A 17,639-nucleotide genomic window follows, 5' to 3' on the forward strand; every position below is an offset into this window, starting at 1 on the left:
TGAACTCATAGTAAGTAGTACATTCTTCATCTTAAAGCTCAAAGATGTCTTGAGGTGTGTAGCATATGCAAGAAGTGTTTACTGCTGGTACTCTTCACTTGTTCACTTGCCAGATAACTTTAATTTTAAGAACAGAAAAGTCACAGCCTTCACATTAATGTCAGTTGGACTGTTTTCACACCTTGGCCATCTGCGTATGCAGTAATGAGACAGGTCATGAAAAAATGACCACTTTTACAGTGTCACCACTGTCTGCTGACTGGACAAACTGAAGAAATTGCCAACACCACAGAAATTTCATGTCTACGCTTGCAACAAGTCTGTGAAAAATTGCACCTTTAGATGCCGTTAAACTGAATTTTCTCCTTTGTTTAAACTGAAGCGGGTCAGTATTTAAGGCCATGTTCAGACAGTGGTGCAGTTTCTCATCATGATGAAATGAGAGGTGAGCGTAGCGTTACACTTATAGACATCTAATTGCATTGAAACAGGACGTCCAAACGTATTTAATGTTTTGCTATTTTCATTCTTTCAGCACTTTAATGGCCCGCTTCTATAACCACAGACTGCTGATTGGATAGTTCAAGGTACAATTTTTGGATATTCATGGAATTGTAAGATTTCTTTGCAATATAACTGTAGCTGAATATTGACTGTGTGATGATATTGTGTTGTTATAGGCATACTTTTTATTATTCTTTATACTTTTCAATTTTTATGTAATGTGTTTAATCTGAACTCAGTAACTTGTAAATCAAATGATCAATTATTGTTGTTGTAGTTGTTTTTAATTTTAAAAAAAGAAGCAGCAAAAATAGCAAAATCTGCAGATTTAATTAAATCTAAATATATTTAATTGGTTGAATTGACTTGTAATTTTTATTTTCTTTGTCCTTTTCTTTCTGTATAAATATAAACAGTATCTAAATGTGTTTCTGTCATAAAACCCAAGCCTTTAAAAAGCATTTTTCCTCAATTAATTCCAACATCTCGCACTAATGGTATGTGATAAAAAAATAAAACCAAAGCTTCGAGCATCTGGTCACAAATTGTTTGTTTCTCCAATAAACACTGACATTTGTACAGTGTTTTGTCGGGATTTATTCATCGAGTAAATGACAAAGCATTTAAATGTCATCTTTTACATAACTATTGTGTAACTGTTGTTATCCCCAGATGGTTGTCTTAGGTCTGGCCATGTTCGTAGCATTGTCATCTTGTGCAGTTGGTTGCTCAGGGAACACAAATTCTGTGAGTATGAGCTTTGTTCATTGATGTTATGAAGCTAGAAGGCAGATGGAACAATACAAAAAAACCCATTTATTATGCAACAAAAGTTTTCCCCAGATGTTATTTAGCACAGACAGAGCTGTGCCGAGCTTTTGTCGCACTGAGCTCGTAGAGAGAATAGAACATCACAATATGTTTAATATCAATTATTTCAATTTGTCGTTTGAGAAAGTTTTTGTTTCTTCTTTTCCAGTCTGAACTAAAACTTTGGCGCATAGAAGATCAACCTTTGGGTGTGCAACTAGCTGCTGTTTTCAAGGTGATGCAATGAGCTATTACACAATTAGGGCAACAAAATAAACAAACAAGTCTGTTGATTCATTGTCATTCTGTCATTCTGTTAAATAATTTTTCAATTATTAAAAATTAATTAAATTTTAACATCTTTTCTTTTAAATTTTAAGAAATTCGGACCTCTATTTTTCACCTTTTTTGATTTATAGACCAGACACTTCATTGATATTTTAAGAAAATAGGCAGGTTAATCAATCATGATATTATAAATACACTATACTTTAATTCTTATTAATTTTATGAACATCAGGCCTTCGTCTTATCAAAGGATCTTTGTAGGTAAAAAAAATTTGATTATATAAAAGCTACAATATTTCACAATTAATTGACTTAAAAAAAACCCCAATCTTTTAATTATATCTACTGTCAATTTTGCGTTGATAAAGTCAAGGTGGAAATGCTTCTTTCCATTTTTTGTGTGAAAAAATCAGTTTTTATTTTTTACTTGATTTTTCAGACATTTAGTAGGAAAATACTAGAATATGCCTTAAAATTAAAGGCAGTGGCTTTTGTTTTCTTTATGGTTGATGAATGTAATTTGATGTAATTCATAGAGAGCAACTTGAGCCTCAATATCTTGGTCAAGGGTACTTTGACACGCACACCAGAGCAGCCAGGGATCAAACTGCCAACCTTAGGATTTGTAGACTACCTGCGCTACCTCGTGAGCTACAGCCATTGCATTAAAGCTTTTATTAAAGCACAAAATAAAATAAAAAACATAAATAAATTATACACATCTACAACAATCCAGCCTTCTCCAAACAAATCCTCAAATCCAAACCAGCCTTTTACAAGAGTACTGTATATACAGTATACATACTCATATATATAGATATGCATGTATTTGTACACACATACACACGCATTTATTCCTTCCTTTTCTTTTCCTTCTTGTTTCTATAGTCACATAGGTATAAGTAACTTCTAGTGGTATTATAAATTACCTCACAGTTACTACTCTGCCTCTGTATGTATTGGACATCATCTGGAGCATCTGGACCCACTATTTTTATTATTATTATCATTATTATTATTATGTAAATCCATATAAATCTGAATTATTATTATTTTATCTGTCAATGAGACTGCAGCATGTCACTCTTTCTAAAAATGCTCACTATTGCAGGAGATGGAGAGCCTGAAGTGTGAACAAACAACACTTCAGCAGCAGCAGAATGCTCTGACTCAGGTAGCCTCTATATAACTCCTTACAATCTGTCTCCATACTGAGCACCAGCTACTGAATGTGTTATTTTTTTTCATGCGCAGATGCATATATCAAGTCATCAGAAAAGAGCTCAGAAGAAAGTAGGTCAGTGAATAAAATAATCTGCAGTCTTTACTCAAAATAAAACCATTTTAAACATGTACTCTTAATTCGGTATGTGCTGCAATCTCTCTTCTCAAGCAGGAACACACATCCTCACTTACAGTCCAAATGACATTAAGGATGATAACTTTCAGTCCTCTGTGGAAGATGCAAGAAGACGAGGTGACCCCTGTTTCCACTACACGGTCCTAGATCAGACCTGGCGCGCCACCAACACCACCACCAAGATGAAGATGTGTGATCGGCATGTAGACTGGAAAGGTAACCGACTGCACTTTCTTTATATGTAGCATTCACCTAATTCAATAAAAGTAGCAATGGCATTTCAAAAAAGAATCAATTTTTCATCTTCTATTGGAGGGTGGTACCGTCTTTTCTACAAGGGTAAAAGTCTGCAGATGCCTGAGAGGTGTGTCCCTGTGAACAAATGTGGCACTAACTCCCCGCTGTGGCTGTCCGGGCCTCATCCAAGGATCAGGGATGGTATTGTGACTCGCAGTGTCTGCGGCCATTGGAAAAAACAATGCTGTGCTTTCCGTTCCACCCCCATCAAAGTCAAGAAGTGCCCGGGCAACTATTACGTCTATCAGTTCACTAAGCCAACATCCTGTTATTTGGCTTACTGTGCAGGTATAAGTTAAAAATGCATTAATATTGTGCACACTTGTGGGAGCGTTTGGCTTTTGAATGCTGAAAAATGACATCCACTTTCACCCACAATCCATATTTATCCTGATTGCTGCAAATGTATACCTTTTGGAACAGTCTAATTCCTGCTAAGAGCAGTGCTTTTTAGAGGACTGTTTGAATGTTGCTGAATGTGTGTTCTCAGACGTCAACACGCTTGTGTGCGGGCGATGCAGGAGAAACCAGTCCTGTGTGAGCAGAGATAAGATTAACTGGAGATGCAAGACAAACAGAAGTAAGTAAAGTTTTTGTCAGTTTGAATGCGTCATACTAACGTTTACGCTGAAGGGATGGAAGGCCTTGGATGTCTGGGACTTTTATTCTTCTCTGTTTGATGACAGCATTTCTTTGTCAATTGTAATGCAACTTATTGAATACTAACATTGATTAATATGGGCAATCAGGCACAAATAGTTGCATGTATTATTGTACAGCACTAATTTGTTACTAGTTTGTATCTATATAAATACAAAACTTCAACTTAGAAAAGCTTCATTAAACAACTCTGTTTAAATATTTGTATTACTTTAAGAAACATTAAGAGACAGATGAAATCTTCTTTTTTTGCTCCTCAAACTTTAATTGTAAGCAAAAAAAATTACTCATTTGGTATTAAACTTTCTTAAAGCTGGAGAATCTGCTACATAGTTTGTGTAAGAATGATTAAGATATTATCCTATGTTTTCCATAATACACCTACAAAAGCTTCTCTTTATTAAGACATTGCTGCAAGGTATATATCTATTTGTCTTTGTAATAATACTAATAATAAGATTATCTGCTGTTCAGTGTCTTCCCGAAAGATCCACTTCTTTGCGTCTTACCCTGCCCAAATCACTGGCAAAATGAACAGGATCAAGTACAGCAAGGTGCTGGTGAATGTGGGCCGAGCCTTCGACAGGAGGACTGGTGTGTTCAGGGCTCCCGTCAAAGGAATCTACCAGTTCTTCTTCTCCACTCAGACGACCATTAAGGGCCTTAAAACCGATCTGTGGCTAGTAATAAATAATTACTGGGTGGCTGTTTCTCGTGCACATGTTCCCCGTTCCTACAGTGTTGGAAGCACATCTACATACATGACGTTCCTCCGCAGAGGGGCTTCAGTCTATGTCACCCATAACTGTGGTAACTCCTGGGCCACCGCTGCATCCATGACTATTACATTTGGAGGCTCACTGCTTTTACAAAGTAAATAATATACACCCCTTTTTAAAATGGTGCTCATTGATGTATTGTGTCACTTTTATTTGTTTTTGTATTTTAGCAAAGAAGAGATAAGGAAAAAGTTTGTTCTTTCTGTCAACAGATTCACTGTTGTTGTAATTTATTATATTATTTTTGCTCATGCTAACTCGTACTAAATCAACCAGTTCCACTGTATTAACTACTCTGGGGCGCCAGCTAAATGCCCAAAGTATTAAATGTCTGCTTTGATGCTTAAATGAAAATATTAATATTAAAAAGACTTAAGAGTGATGTTATTATCTAAATCTGTCATTACTGCAATTCATACATTTATTTAATATTCACTTTCAATTCAGTTTTATTTATAAAGCCTCAAAACTCAGCAAGGCACTTTATCTGGAACGAAATCCCAACAAGCACTAGGTGACAGCAGGGAAAAAAAAAACTTCCCCTCAACAGGAAGAAGCCTGCAATAGAACCAGTCTAAGAGAGGGCGAGCCATCTGCTGTGAATGGCTGGGGATGGAAGGAAACAGAAAAAGGGGAGCATAGGTAGACAGGACAAAACACAGAGGATGAGAGACAGATGTGCAGCAGTAATAGCAGGAGCAGTAGCCATAATACAAAGTGGTAAGGAGAGTAGAAATGTGCTGTCTGGTACAAGAAGTCTTCCAGCAGCCTGTGTCTACAACAGCATAACAAAGTGATGCTTGAGTCACCTGATTCCATCCTAACTATAAGCTTTATCAAAAAGAAAAGTTATAAGTCTAATCTTAAAAGTGGAGATGATGTCTGTCTCCCAAATCCACTGGCAAAGAGCTGATAGCTGAAGGCTCTGCCTCCCATTCTACTTTCAGAAATTCTAGGAACCACAAGTAAGCCTGAGAGCAAAATGCTCCGTTAGGGTAATATTATATTATGTACTCTTTAAGATATAATGGTGCTGATTATTCAATGTTTTGTATATGAGGAGAAAGATTTAATAGGGAGCCAGTGAAGACAAGCCAGTATAGAGGAAATATAGTCTCTCTTTGCAGTTCCTGCTGCTATCCCCACTGCAGCGTTTTGGATTAATTGGAGGGTTTTCAGGGAACTTTCGGAACAACCTGATATTAAAAAATAGTAATAGCTCAGACTAGAAGTAATAAATGCTTGAACTAGTTTTTCAGCATCACTGAGGCAGGATAATTGCAATTTTAATAATATTGCGCAGATGAAAGAAAGCAATTCTAAGTATTTTTTAATATTTTTGGCATATACTAGTTAAAAATGACTCCAAGATTACCCATAGTGCTGTTAGAGGCCAAGGATTTTTGGGCCAAATATAGAAGTAGGAAATAAAACGTCATCCAGTCATTTATGTCCTAAATTAATTGATTTATGATGTATTGTAATGGCAGAACAAATTTATTTTTTTAATCCTTCATTTATTCAGGTTAAAATTTTCGATTGAGATTTTAATCTCAATGAAATCACATAATAGATGATATTTTACAATATAAGCATGTAAGTGAATACGGTTAGAGCAACACTTCTGTTTGTCAGGGTGGAGTTATAAGGAGTTTTCAGTCATAAGCGTCATTAAAAGCCATTTACGTCTGTTTTACACAAGGTGGCGCACTAACATCAGAGTAAGCCTGGTGAGCAGCCGGCGGCATTTAAAGTGTTCAGCTTCTTTAACAGGAGGTTTCATTCAGAAGGCAACATTAAGCTACAGCATAGGAGGGAAAACCTAAAAAATGATGTTTTATTTATCACAGCTTATTTGATAATTAATCCAGTGAATGACTCGTTGTCTACATAACTGTACGTCTGCTTTTCATTCATATCATCTTGAGAAAATCTTACTGAGACCCAGTTTTCCCTTTTATGGTAAAAGAGGGCATCATTAAAGTGAGGCCAAAAACATTATGGTTTTCCTCCGAGTGTTTAACAGCTTAGAGGTGGCGTCGTCATTGCTGAAATATGTATCAGAAACTGGTGGAGCGGTGGTCTACAGAAATATTTGCAATGCTTTTCAACTTACACATCGCTGCCTGACCAACACCTCTCCACAGGGCGGGGGCGGGGCTTAGACGAGGATGCTTCAATCCTATTGGTGTACGGTCGTTTAGGGGCGACAGGAGAGAAACTCCAGGAAAAAGGACGGACGGACAGGAGGAGCTGGCGCACGGTGTAACGGGACGGTACTTTTCGGCGTGAAGACGAAACTTTGTATGGACATGAGGATACTTTGGAATAATTCCTGCTTGTTAAAAGAAAAGCGGAGCTCCTGAAGGGAAACGGCGTGTTAAAACGTTCAGAATTAGCAGCTGCTGGATTTTAAAAGGGAATTTCCGACCTCAATTAAACATGACTAAAATTAGAATTTGACCACAAAAAAAAAGAAAAGAAAAAATGAGCACCCACTACAGAGCTGCACATTAAAGTAGAGGAGGTGGTCAGGGAAGCCCGCCAATGTCCACCCTTTGTCGGCACTTCAGAGCAACTTGTTGACACATTTTATTTTCCAGGAGTTTCAGTAAGAAGAAAAAAATAACAGTATGGCAGAACACGAGAGCCTGGAGTTTGGAAAAGCAGACTTTGTGCTTTTGGACAACGTGTCTATGGAAGAATTCATGGCTAACCTAAAACTCAGGTAAGCCAGCCCTGCACGGCTGCGGTCGTTCACCTTTGTAAATCCGCAGGAGTGTCTAATAAGCACTCACGCTTAGAGTGGAGATTTAGAGCGAACACGGTACCTTCTAACAGCATTTTTAGCCAAAATGTTTGCTGTTTGTCATTCAACAGGTGCTACAAGCTCATTCTAGCTGAATGAAGAAAACTTGTCAAGCTGCTATAAGCTCTGCCATCACCTGTTTTCGATACGTCACTTTCACATGTGAATGATGGGATGGGACAATAGCCAGCTTGTTTGAAGTGTTTGGTTGCTGTCGCTCTTCTCACACCTTTGCGTGCTTTCTGATCAAACCGGTAATTCCCTTCGAAATATTTTGAGCGAAACTCCACCCAGCCTCCACACACTCAGACATACACACAGCTCCTGTACGGTTTGAACGGATTCTCCTCCAGACCGGTTTCTATCAGCTGTGTTGTCAGTGGCTCTGTGTCAAGCATGATGTCAGGCACGCCTTGCAGCGTGGGGGTAACATTACGTTTCAGATGGGCTGTGGCTTGGAGTTCAGTTTCTTCATCTCCTTTCTTCACCTCTGCCATCTGTGATGAAAGTGGAAGCTGATCCCCAATGTCAGTTTGGAGTGAGGTCTTTGTGTGTTGGTGTGTTTTTAATGGTGTGGCACTGGGGGAACTTAGAACAAAGCAGGGGGGCACACAGAAAATCAGAATATTTGATCAGAAAAATACTTCACAGGAAACACTGGCTACAATTTTGAGGTACACGTTTAGCCCTTTGGGCTAATACATGAACAGTGGTGCTGCACAAGAGCCTGAAAATTATTTTGTATTTAATAACTGTTTTATACATTAGTAAAACAAAAAGTTAGACCCTTTACTTACAATCCTTTGTAACAAGGTTTTTAGGATAATATACTCAAATAACCTGAAGTGAAAGTTTGGCAAAATCATGCACATTATATTATTTTATAATTAAAAAAAAATCATTAATTACTGTGTTTGTCGGTTAAATATTGGAGCTTGAGATGATTGGTTTAATTGGTTTTATACTGCTGGGTAGCTTTAGCTGTAATGGTGCAGCACAGTTTATTAGATTTGCATCGGAACCAAAAGGTTTAAAATACATGGTGTTGATGTGTGATGTACTTCATTAAATGTAAATTTACAGCCGGAACAATTAATAACAGTATTGGCAGTAAGCTGGCATGTGAAGAAACATGATCCATAAATGGTAAAAAAAGCAAACAAGAGGTAGCACATGTGCTTTATTAGTATCACTATATGTACTGTATGGACAAAAGTTTTAGACCATACCACTTATTCTTTGAATTTAGGTGTTTTCAGTCCCTTTGGCACAGGTGTATAAGATGTAGCCACACATTCTGCCTTTACAAATATTTGAGAAAGAGTGAGCTGATTCTAAAGAGCTCACCTGTTTTTGTTTGGGTTAGAGTGCTGCAATGAGTCATTTTTTGAACTGTAAGCAGTATGACTTCAAAGTGGAAGTGTTTGGGACCCACAGCAAATCAGCCACATACCGTTAGACCCTGTAAAGTTGCTGTGCTGAGTCACATGGTGTGTAAAAGTCACCAAGACATTGCTGACTCAGTAGCCTCAAAGGTTTGAACCTCTTCTGGCATGAACATCAGTACAAACACCGCATCCCTGGAGCTTCAGGGCATGGGTTTCCATGGTTGAGGAGCAGCATGCACGCCTTACTTCACCAAACACAATGCCAAGTGCAGGATGGATTGCTGTAAAGCACCACTGGACTTTGGAGTAGTGGAAATGTGTTCTGTGGAGAGACAAATCATGTTTATCTATCTGGCAATCTGATGGATAGATTGGTTTGGAGAATACCCGGGAACGTTACCTCTCCAACTGTGCCACACTTAAGGTTTGGTGGAGGAGGAATGATGCTATGGAGTTGTTTTTCTGGAGTTTTGTTCAGGTGAATGAAACTCTTAATGCTTCAGCTTACAAAGACATTTTGGCCAATTGTATGCAGTTTGAGGAAGACAAATTTTCGTTGCAATATTACATACTGACAACTATTGTGCTCCTTGAGATTGATTCTCCAAGTGCAGCATGAATCACAATCAAAAGGGTATTCCTTATTTGATGATGATAATGAGACCGGTGACTATCATTTAAGCCTAAAATATCCAAAGAATGGTTTGTGGGTTTGTAACCTGGCGGCAATGAAGGCCATAGACTATGTTTGACATCATCCTCATCAAACTATTTAGTGAGCCCCTGAGTCTTGACGTTGCCTTTGTCATCTTGAAGAGACCGCTTACACTAGGGGTAAACTGTTTCATCAAGAATTAAAGTGATCACTTAGAGCAGCTTTGTTTTGACTTACAGCGTCCTTCCTTCCTTCTTAGGGAACGTATAACAGAGCCACTGTATCCCTCATTGTTTAACCTGTCATCTGTAGTGTAGTGTAGTGAGTTTTGCAAAAGCGTAAAGTGTTTTGCTGCTGTGAATGTGAAGGTCTTCATTAAACAACATACAAGTTCAGTTATTAGTAGACATACTGCCAGCAGGGACTTGTAGAGTAAATATTTGGAGGACTTTAAGGTTGCACTTTCCAAGGTCTTTTTCTACTGGCAGTCAGTTGGCTGTGTGGTTTTCCTTATATGACCAAGCAGAGCAAGATATTCAGGAATGTGGACCACACCAAAATGTTTGTGATTCCTTTTCCGCCCGTAGGGGGTGGGGCTGGTGATAATGACGAGAACTGTTGGATGCATGTACCTGCTTAAAAGAAGTGCAATGCAGCCAGAATCATTTGGTGTATTAGTGGTACCTTAAAGTCTTTCTTCTCCCTCTCAGTACCTTCTGCCAGCTTTTCCTCATGTTTTACTCCGCATAAACATTTGTTATAATGTGCCAATATTCAAGCTTAAATCCATGCTCAGAAAACTGGGGCTTTTAGAGTTACTTGAACACCATCATTAGGGGGAATATATTTAGGGAATATATTAAAATCAGGAATCAGAATTGTGATTAATTTCATTAATTAATATATTTCAGAGCTTTTGTTGTTAAATGCATTTGGACTGCTCTTTTTTTAGTGTACACTTTGCTGTTTACGATAAATCAAAGATGTCTGAGAGGAGAGCGTGCCAGATGCACAAGTGTACATGTTTATAGAGGACATTGCCGTTCTCGTTAACAAAGCTTTTACTAACATACTTTTAAAATTAGATCAGCTTCTGTGGTGTGAACAGTAGCCTTGGCAGACAGGCAAGAAACCTGCAAGGATCCAGACAGCACCGGGCCTCTTTTTCCCGACTCTGTCCTATTTTCTGTCTGTTTGTCTTCCCTCCAGCTAGACAGCTCGGTCCGGAGGTGGCGTGTGCAGATTGTTATTTGTAGAGGGTGTGACCAGCCAGGAGTGCTTCCTTTTTGCTCCTTTTCCCCTAGTCTGAGGGTGCATGCATGCATTCATGGCCACATGTGTGAGTGTGTTTAGGCTGTCTCCAGTTCTCTCATCCAAAGTGAGCAGTGCTGCAGCCCTTTTGCACATCTCTCATGGGTGTGTTTTACACTGTGTGTGGGAGCTGAGCATCATAATATAAGTGTAACACACTGAAATTTAGCTTCAGAGCCACTAAACTGAATGCATTTATTTGAAGTTATTTACAGGTGCTGGAAGAGGTAACATAACATTTTCCAGGTGGTTCCTCATGGTCTCTTACTGAGAAGCTCACATTGTTCACTCTTCCAAAAGTTGTGAAAATCCCCAAATATTTTTATTTAAAGTGGGTCAAAAGCCAAGCTTTGGTGTGGAGCCAGTCCTCATTTAGTGACTCCCCAGTTGGCCAAGTTTGACTAACCGACTCAATTACTCCGCTCTATATGGGATTTCTGCTAGTGCTGTTAAATGCCTGCCATGTTGGGAAGGTAATCAAGTTCCCCGGTGGCTGCATGCATGTAAGGCATGATTTGGAAAAGATTGCTTGTGTTCCCTCACTGTGGCCAGAAATGGTTGTTCAAGTTGACATTTACTTTGTTTGACTTGAGGTTGAACTGTGTGGCCTGTTCCAGAGAGCCTCCCAGTCTCAAAATAGAGCCCAGCAGTTGCCCAAAGTCTTTTTGTAGAGATGGTAGGAGAATCATGCCAGATAGCTGTATGGTCTTGAAAACTTTGCACATCGACATTAAGCAGATATGCTCAAAACTGTTCAGCAGAGCCCATATCTGATTATTTTTATAACTGCGAGTTATCTCTCCTAATTTAAACTCATGTTTACTGATGACAGCAAATTGATTTTATACCATAAACTGACTAAATAAAGCAAAATATGGGCAAAACGGTTATGGCAGCATTTAGTGACCCCTGTGTCCTTTAGATCTGACATCCTGCGAACTTACAGCTCTTGTGTATATCCCTTCAACCAGGCAAGTTTTTCTGCCACTAAATGTCTTTATAAGGCAGCATTGTCTTGTCTTTTCCAAGGGAAAAAAATCCTCTGAACCCCTGTGCGCTTCCCAAATAAATGTGGGGGTATTTTTATTGTACACCAGTCTTATAAATAAGTGTCTGATCTTCCAGATCATTACACTAACAGATGAAGGCAGGTTTTTAATTAATGTCCAGATGAATGAAAATTGGATGAGAGGAACATGATGGGAAATGGGCTGTTTGCTTTAATCCTAATCATCTTTGTGGGTTTTCTTTCTACTGTGCTAAGTATGATAATATTATCAGGACTTCTACACAAGCAAAATATTGTTCTGAACGTCTGAAGGCTTCTGTTTGTTTGACTGCTCTGAGTGATTTGACCCTTAAACCTATCTATGCGGAGTTAAACAGGACTTTGAGCAGGAAGTCTACAATAATGTGCAGCAGGCCAGCAAAGCAGGAAAGCTGGCATTTCCCCTGCCTTTGCTCCTCACATTTCATTGATTCCTGCAGCCTCTTCCCAGCTCAGTAAAGAATTTTGTGTGCAGACGGGCATATACTGTACATATGAGATTCAATTTTGTTCTCAGGTAGCATAGCTAGGTTACAGTTGTCACTCCATTGTGGCATTGCCTGTATTTAAACGTAGAATTCTTGGTAAATTACTTTCAGTTGCTGTAAAAGACACAATGCTCCCCCTGTTTTAACTGCTCCAACTGCAGGTACATTAAAAGAGGGGTGATGTTAAATGAGACAACCTTCTCTGTTTTTGTGCTGCAAAAAAAAAAGGGAAAAAAAAGGGATCAAACCTAGCATAGGAAACCTAGTGTCTCTCACTCTTGTAAGATGTGCTCTGAGAGGACCGGTGACACTAAAGACCCACTACGTGTTTATATGTTATAGTTTTTGTTTTTTTGGGGGGCCGTTCTTTAAATTTAAATGCATTGGCATCTGGAACATATTAAGCTTAAGGCCTTTCCTCAACTAAATCCCTCTTTATTTGCTGCTTTTGTGCCTTTGTTCATTCCTCTGCAATAAAACCAAAGTCCATGTGCACAACACTGTCCTGGCTGACGTGCTCCCTAGCCCCACAGCAAAGATGAAAACGGTGATAGTGTGCAGCAGATGACTGTAAGAATATTTAATCCCAACCCGCTTATTAAAGTTTTTCCTCCCAGTGGTTTTTCAGTCAATGGAAGAGAAATGTATATAGATGAATGCTAAGATAGTGTGCTTCTGGGAATGGAGGGCCAGCAGGAGCAAGCGCAGAAATGTGTATGACGTCTTGGCGTTAATGGTACAAGATCTGAGGGAGACGACAGGCTCGTGTGTGATTAACATCTGTTTCCTTTATGTTGCAGTAGCTAAACATTAATGACAACTGTTTGCTCTTTATTGCAAACTCCAAAGTTGCTTCAGTCCCTCAGACTGCCTATCTTGCTGGGAGATTTCTTACTAAGAAAACGAGCCTTCGCCGAGCTGACAGATTCATAGAAGGCTGTTTGAGAAATGCCTCATCGGCCTGCTCCCCTGCAATCCAGCAGTGAAAAGTCCAGTCTCACCACAAGAATTTCCATACAACCGCCTATAATCTGAAACACATTACCATCCTTACATAAACAGGGGCTGTGCTTGTGTAGCTTTATTTCCCTCCAAAATAGCTTCAGCGACTCTCAGAGACGTCTCATTTGTGGACTCTTGAGATGGCAGGCAGGGTCAGCAGCAGGACGTTAGCCCAAGTATAGTGTTTCCAGGACCAGGTTTTGGTCTTTATTTTAGTGCTGTTGTGTCACAGTTTCCATTTTTCTTGCTGCATCTTTTCCATTATTTTGTGTAACTGCTGTTGGTGGCTTCATTAGATCCAAATTAACTTTGGTTTTATTGGGCCTTCTACTCAGGTATGCAGTGTCTTTAATGGGTGTCATTAATAACAATGGTTTTCTGAATGTTATGCAAGGAATCTTGCCCAACCGGTCGCAGCAGATGGCCCCGCCCCTCCCTGAGCCTGGTTCTGCCGGAGGTTTCTTCCTGTTAAAAGGGAGTTTTTCCTTCCCACTGTCGCCAAAGTGCTTGCTCATAGGGGGTCATATGATTGTTGGGTTTTTCTCTGTATTTATTATTGTGCTATCTACTGTACAATATAAAGCGCCTTGAGGCGACTTTTGTTGTGATTTGGCGCTATATAAATAAAATTGAATTGAATTGAATTGAATCTACAGACTGTTCCCTCTGTTCATACCAACTATAAAGCAGCTTCTTCCTGAATGCATGCATGACAAAGTGTGTGTGTGTAGAATAACTTACACAATTCAACTCAGTTCATGTAATTTGACACTTTAGATTTCAGAGTTAAACAAGTCATTAAATGGCTTAAAAAGTATCGGTTATTATAAGATGTTTTTTTTCCTCTGGAGCCACGAGGTTCCAGATGATTAGCTGACACATTTTCTTCAGCACATTTTTGGATGCAAAAGGATTCATTTGGGATTTTACAGCCAATATTTATAGAGGGAATAATAACAGCTGCCAAAAACATCTTAACGCACATACTAGGGCTGTTCGATATAACGATATATATCGGATGACGATAGAAAAACGTCTATCGTTTCATTTTACGCTATCGTTTGTTTCGTGGTGTCGCAAAATAAACTGTTTACGGCAATATTTTTTCATCATTTTGATGGTCACTGTAGTGGCTATATTAATTTCTTAAAGTTCTCTCTTTCTCTTATATTTAATATAACCACACTACGGACGGACAAGCGCTTGTTTTTTATGCGTTTTCGTTAGCAACAACGACGGTAAAACCACGGCGTGTCCGCTTGTTTATTTTCCACATAAACCTTTCACAATAAAGCTCAAGATCCTGTTGAGGTTTTTCAAAATAAAACAAGTCACGTGAAAGATGCAGAGTATTAACGGATGAGAAGCAAAAAAGAGCCGCCAGGTGCTAAAAAATAAACCTTAGACTCAAACGTTAGAACAGACTTTTCTCCGCAGCACGCTGTGTAATAAATACTCACAAAGAAAACGGCTGCCGTTACAACTTACGTCTAAAAATGTATAGTTCCATGCATCAGTTAAAACACTCGACTCCAGGTACACGACGCCCAGCTGGAAACACTTCACGCAAGTCGAGATGCCCGAGATTCACAGAATTTACAGGAAATGTTACATTTTTGTAATTTATATCGTTATATCGACGATAGATGTCTTAATATCGGGATATGAGATTTTGGTCATATCGCACAGCCCTAGCACATACCTATACACAAATAAGCTATAAACACTAACATATCCATTATTGATTCACCTGTGAATAAAATAATTAAAATTTGACTCGCCTTTTAGGGTTTAAACTTGTCAGGCATCACATGTAAACTGTCTGGCTGATGATGCAACAAGCAACTGCAACCTGTCTGTGCAACATAATGCCCTGACAAAATTCCCAGTACCCTTATTCTCCAGTCTACACACAGGACACTTATCTCCTGTCTGAATCTCATCCACTGACAAGTCCGCTAACATGACGTAGTGCTTAGCTATCCCAGATAAGGAGTGTTAGTCTTTTGGTTATTTATGTGCGTTTGTGGTTTTGGGTATGTACGCGTTCTCTTTTGTGCACATTGCGTGTCCAAGGTGGCGATGATGTCGTCCCCTGCCTCCTCCTTTGTTGTATTGTTCTCTTGTCCACCTGTTGGAGATGTGCTTTGAGCCACAGCGGGGGTGGAACAGCTTACTCACTTTCACAGCCAGCACCTCACATCACTTTACAGCTCCTAAGTGAAGGAGTACATGTAGGCGGATTATTTACTGTCAGCATTCAGTGGCCATTTTTGTCTTTCAAAAACTTCATAGGAACCATTTTTCACATTGTACATATTGAAACTTTGTGTTCTTATTTCTCCCAATTGGTTCCTGAAGTAATAAGTTGTCAAAGCAGTGGCATAAAAGTGAAAATTCACATCTAAGGGATTTGGTAAAGCAAATTAAAACTGCTTTTACATTAGTATATCTGACTGCACCCACTTGAAATCTCTGCATAGATGGTCTGTCTTTTTTTTTTACACATGAAAAGTTCCCAGAATAATTTAAGAAAAAAAAAAACTAGAATTTCTGTTATTCAGTTAATTATTTCAGCCCCAGCATAATAACTAATCCCATTTCATCTGTTCCTGTCCTTTTCTTGCCTCCTCTGTCTCCTCCTGCTGTTATTTTTTTTGTCCATCTGTCTGTTTTTGTGCTCTTCCATGCCGCCCTTTTAGCCCTGATAGAAATCATAGTACTTTCCTGAAATAGCGTGTTGAGTAATGTCTGGTTCTTTTGGGTTGGATCATTTCTCTGTTTTTTTTCTTCTCGCTCTGTTTCTTCAAAAATCCACCCAGTCATCCATTTTCATAGCCAAAGCCCACTGTGATTTTTACATCAGCCGCTGCTGGCCAGTGTGTTAAAGCGTAAACGGGTTCTGTGTCAGGCAAGCAGCCAGACTCAAAAACTCAACCACTACCACCACCGCTCCCTTCATTTCTTCTATATTAACAGGCCTTCATTGAATTTTTAATATTTAATCGGGGCAAAGTCCTCTACTCAAATACTGTACATGCTGCAGTGGCAGCTTAACTTTGGTATGGTATATTGTGTGTGACTAAAGAGGCGGGGCAGATAGCTGTGATCACATTCAACAAAGAAAGGAGGGTCGGCCACCTGATCTCCAGCCAGGCTGTTTACACATGGCTCCCATTTCCCCTAAGTATCCAGGCCTGCCGCCCTCATGGGAACTTTGTGTAGCTTGGCCTTAAGGCTTTGTCTGTTAGTCTGCCTGTTGCAGCTCCTCATAGAAGATTGTTTTCTAAGACATGTACCTCTTGTGTGACAGTTTTTTGAGTTGTGCTTTAATAATTTCCTCTAAACAGCCAGCAAAACAGGGATAGTACCTATATACTTTATGCAAATGAAAATATGGAAATGTCGTTTTTACCTATGTGAAAAGTGCACATAGTGAAGTGTGAACAATAGAAATAGTGAGTTATATTACTTACTAGAATCAGTGTCAGTATCACTTGTTGTATTACTCTAAGATTTTTTTCAGTAGTATTATCCTTAGTTTTATTATTTCAGCTGTTTAGTTACGCTTCTTTCAGTGTGACTTGTCAGACTCTCTGATTTGTCAGGTAAAGCACAGGTAAAACAAATCCCATTAACATTGGCTCAGGTCCATCGGGGGTCCCACTTAGCTACTCGGCATCCGTAATACCGGAAGCCTGAAAGTGGGTCACTTAAATGAAAGCAGATGTTAGCATATCAGTTATACCAGTGTTTTTCCTGTTATGTGCCAGAGTCTGCTATATAAAAAAGGTCTATGCAAACAATGTTTTCAAACAAACACTGTTTTCAAACATGTGCTCATGCTTTTCCAAAGTGGCATAGTCAAATTATCCAGCTGTCCAAAATACAAACAGAACTGAAAGCTAATATAGAGTTTTTAACTTTCTTACAAGTTTATTATTAATTTGGACATTGGTATTTGGTAAAACAATCGCATTTTATGTCCCCTTGAGTCCTTTAGAGCACAGATATCAAACTATTTATAAACACACATTTGATCTTAAAATGGGCTGGACCAGTAAAACTCCTCTTTCTGACAGTGCAAAGACATTTAATTAAACATTTAATCCCCGACAAGTCTTAATGTCAGAAAAAGAAGTGCAATTTCAGCAACATCTGTTTTCTACATGATAAAAGTGTAAAATTACAGAAAGTTCTGCTAACTCATTGAAAATACAGTTGAAAGTCCAATATCTAG

General features: G+C 38.9%; 2 protein-coding genes across 5 annotated transcripts in view; both read left to right on the forward strand.

The window, feature by feature from the left end:
- Window positions 1-383: 383 nt before the first annotated feature.
- On the forward strand, window positions 384-5,076 carry LOC116335643. 3 transcript variants are annotated; one of them, XM_039616210.1, is made up of 10 exons: window positions 384-445; window positions 536-587; window positions 1,177-1,251; window positions 1,484-1,549; window positions 2,714-2,776; window positions 2,857-2,899; window positions 3,065-3,178; window positions 3,278-3,547; window positions 3,750-3,839; window positions 4,394-5,076. In XM_039616210.1, the coding sequence occupies exons 3-10, from the start codon at window positions 1,177-1,179 to the stop codon at window positions 4,798-4,800; spliced, it is 1,128 nt and encodes a 375-aa protein (XP_039472144.1). In that variant the 5' UTR covers window positions 384-445; window positions 536-587; the 3' UTR covers window positions 4,801-5,076. The 3 variants fall into 3 exon arrangements, with proteins under 3 accessions (XP_039472144.1, XP_031615251.2, XP_039472143.1); XM_031759391.2 differs by having other exon boundaries at window positions 385-445; window positions 2,996-3,178; XM_039616209.1 differs by having other exon boundaries at window positions 385-445; window positions 2,999-3,178.
- A 1,813-nt stretch (window positions 5,077-6,889) lies between these two features.
- myo1d (myosin 1D) overlaps window positions 6,890-17,639 on the forward strand; it is a 113,520-nt gene continuing 102,770 nt past the window's right edge. For both annotated transcript variants that reach the window (XM_031759343.2, XM_031759345.2), the window contains exon 1: window positions 6,890-7,426. In XM_031759343.2, coding sequence (XP_031615203.1) covers window positions 7,332-7,426 — 95 coding nt within the window. In that variant the 5' untranslated portion in view covers window positions 6,890-7,331. The remainder of the gene's footprint in view (window positions 7,427-17,639) is intronic.

This window comes from Oreochromis aureus, linkage group 8 (genome assembly GCF_013358895.1).
Source record: "Oreochromis aureus strain Israel breed Guangdong linkage group 8, ZZ_aureus, whole genome shotgun sequence".
NCBI classification, from domain to species: domain Eukaryota; kingdom Metazoa; phylum Chordata; class Actinopteri; order Cichliformes; family Cichlidae; genus Oreochromis; species Oreochromis aureus.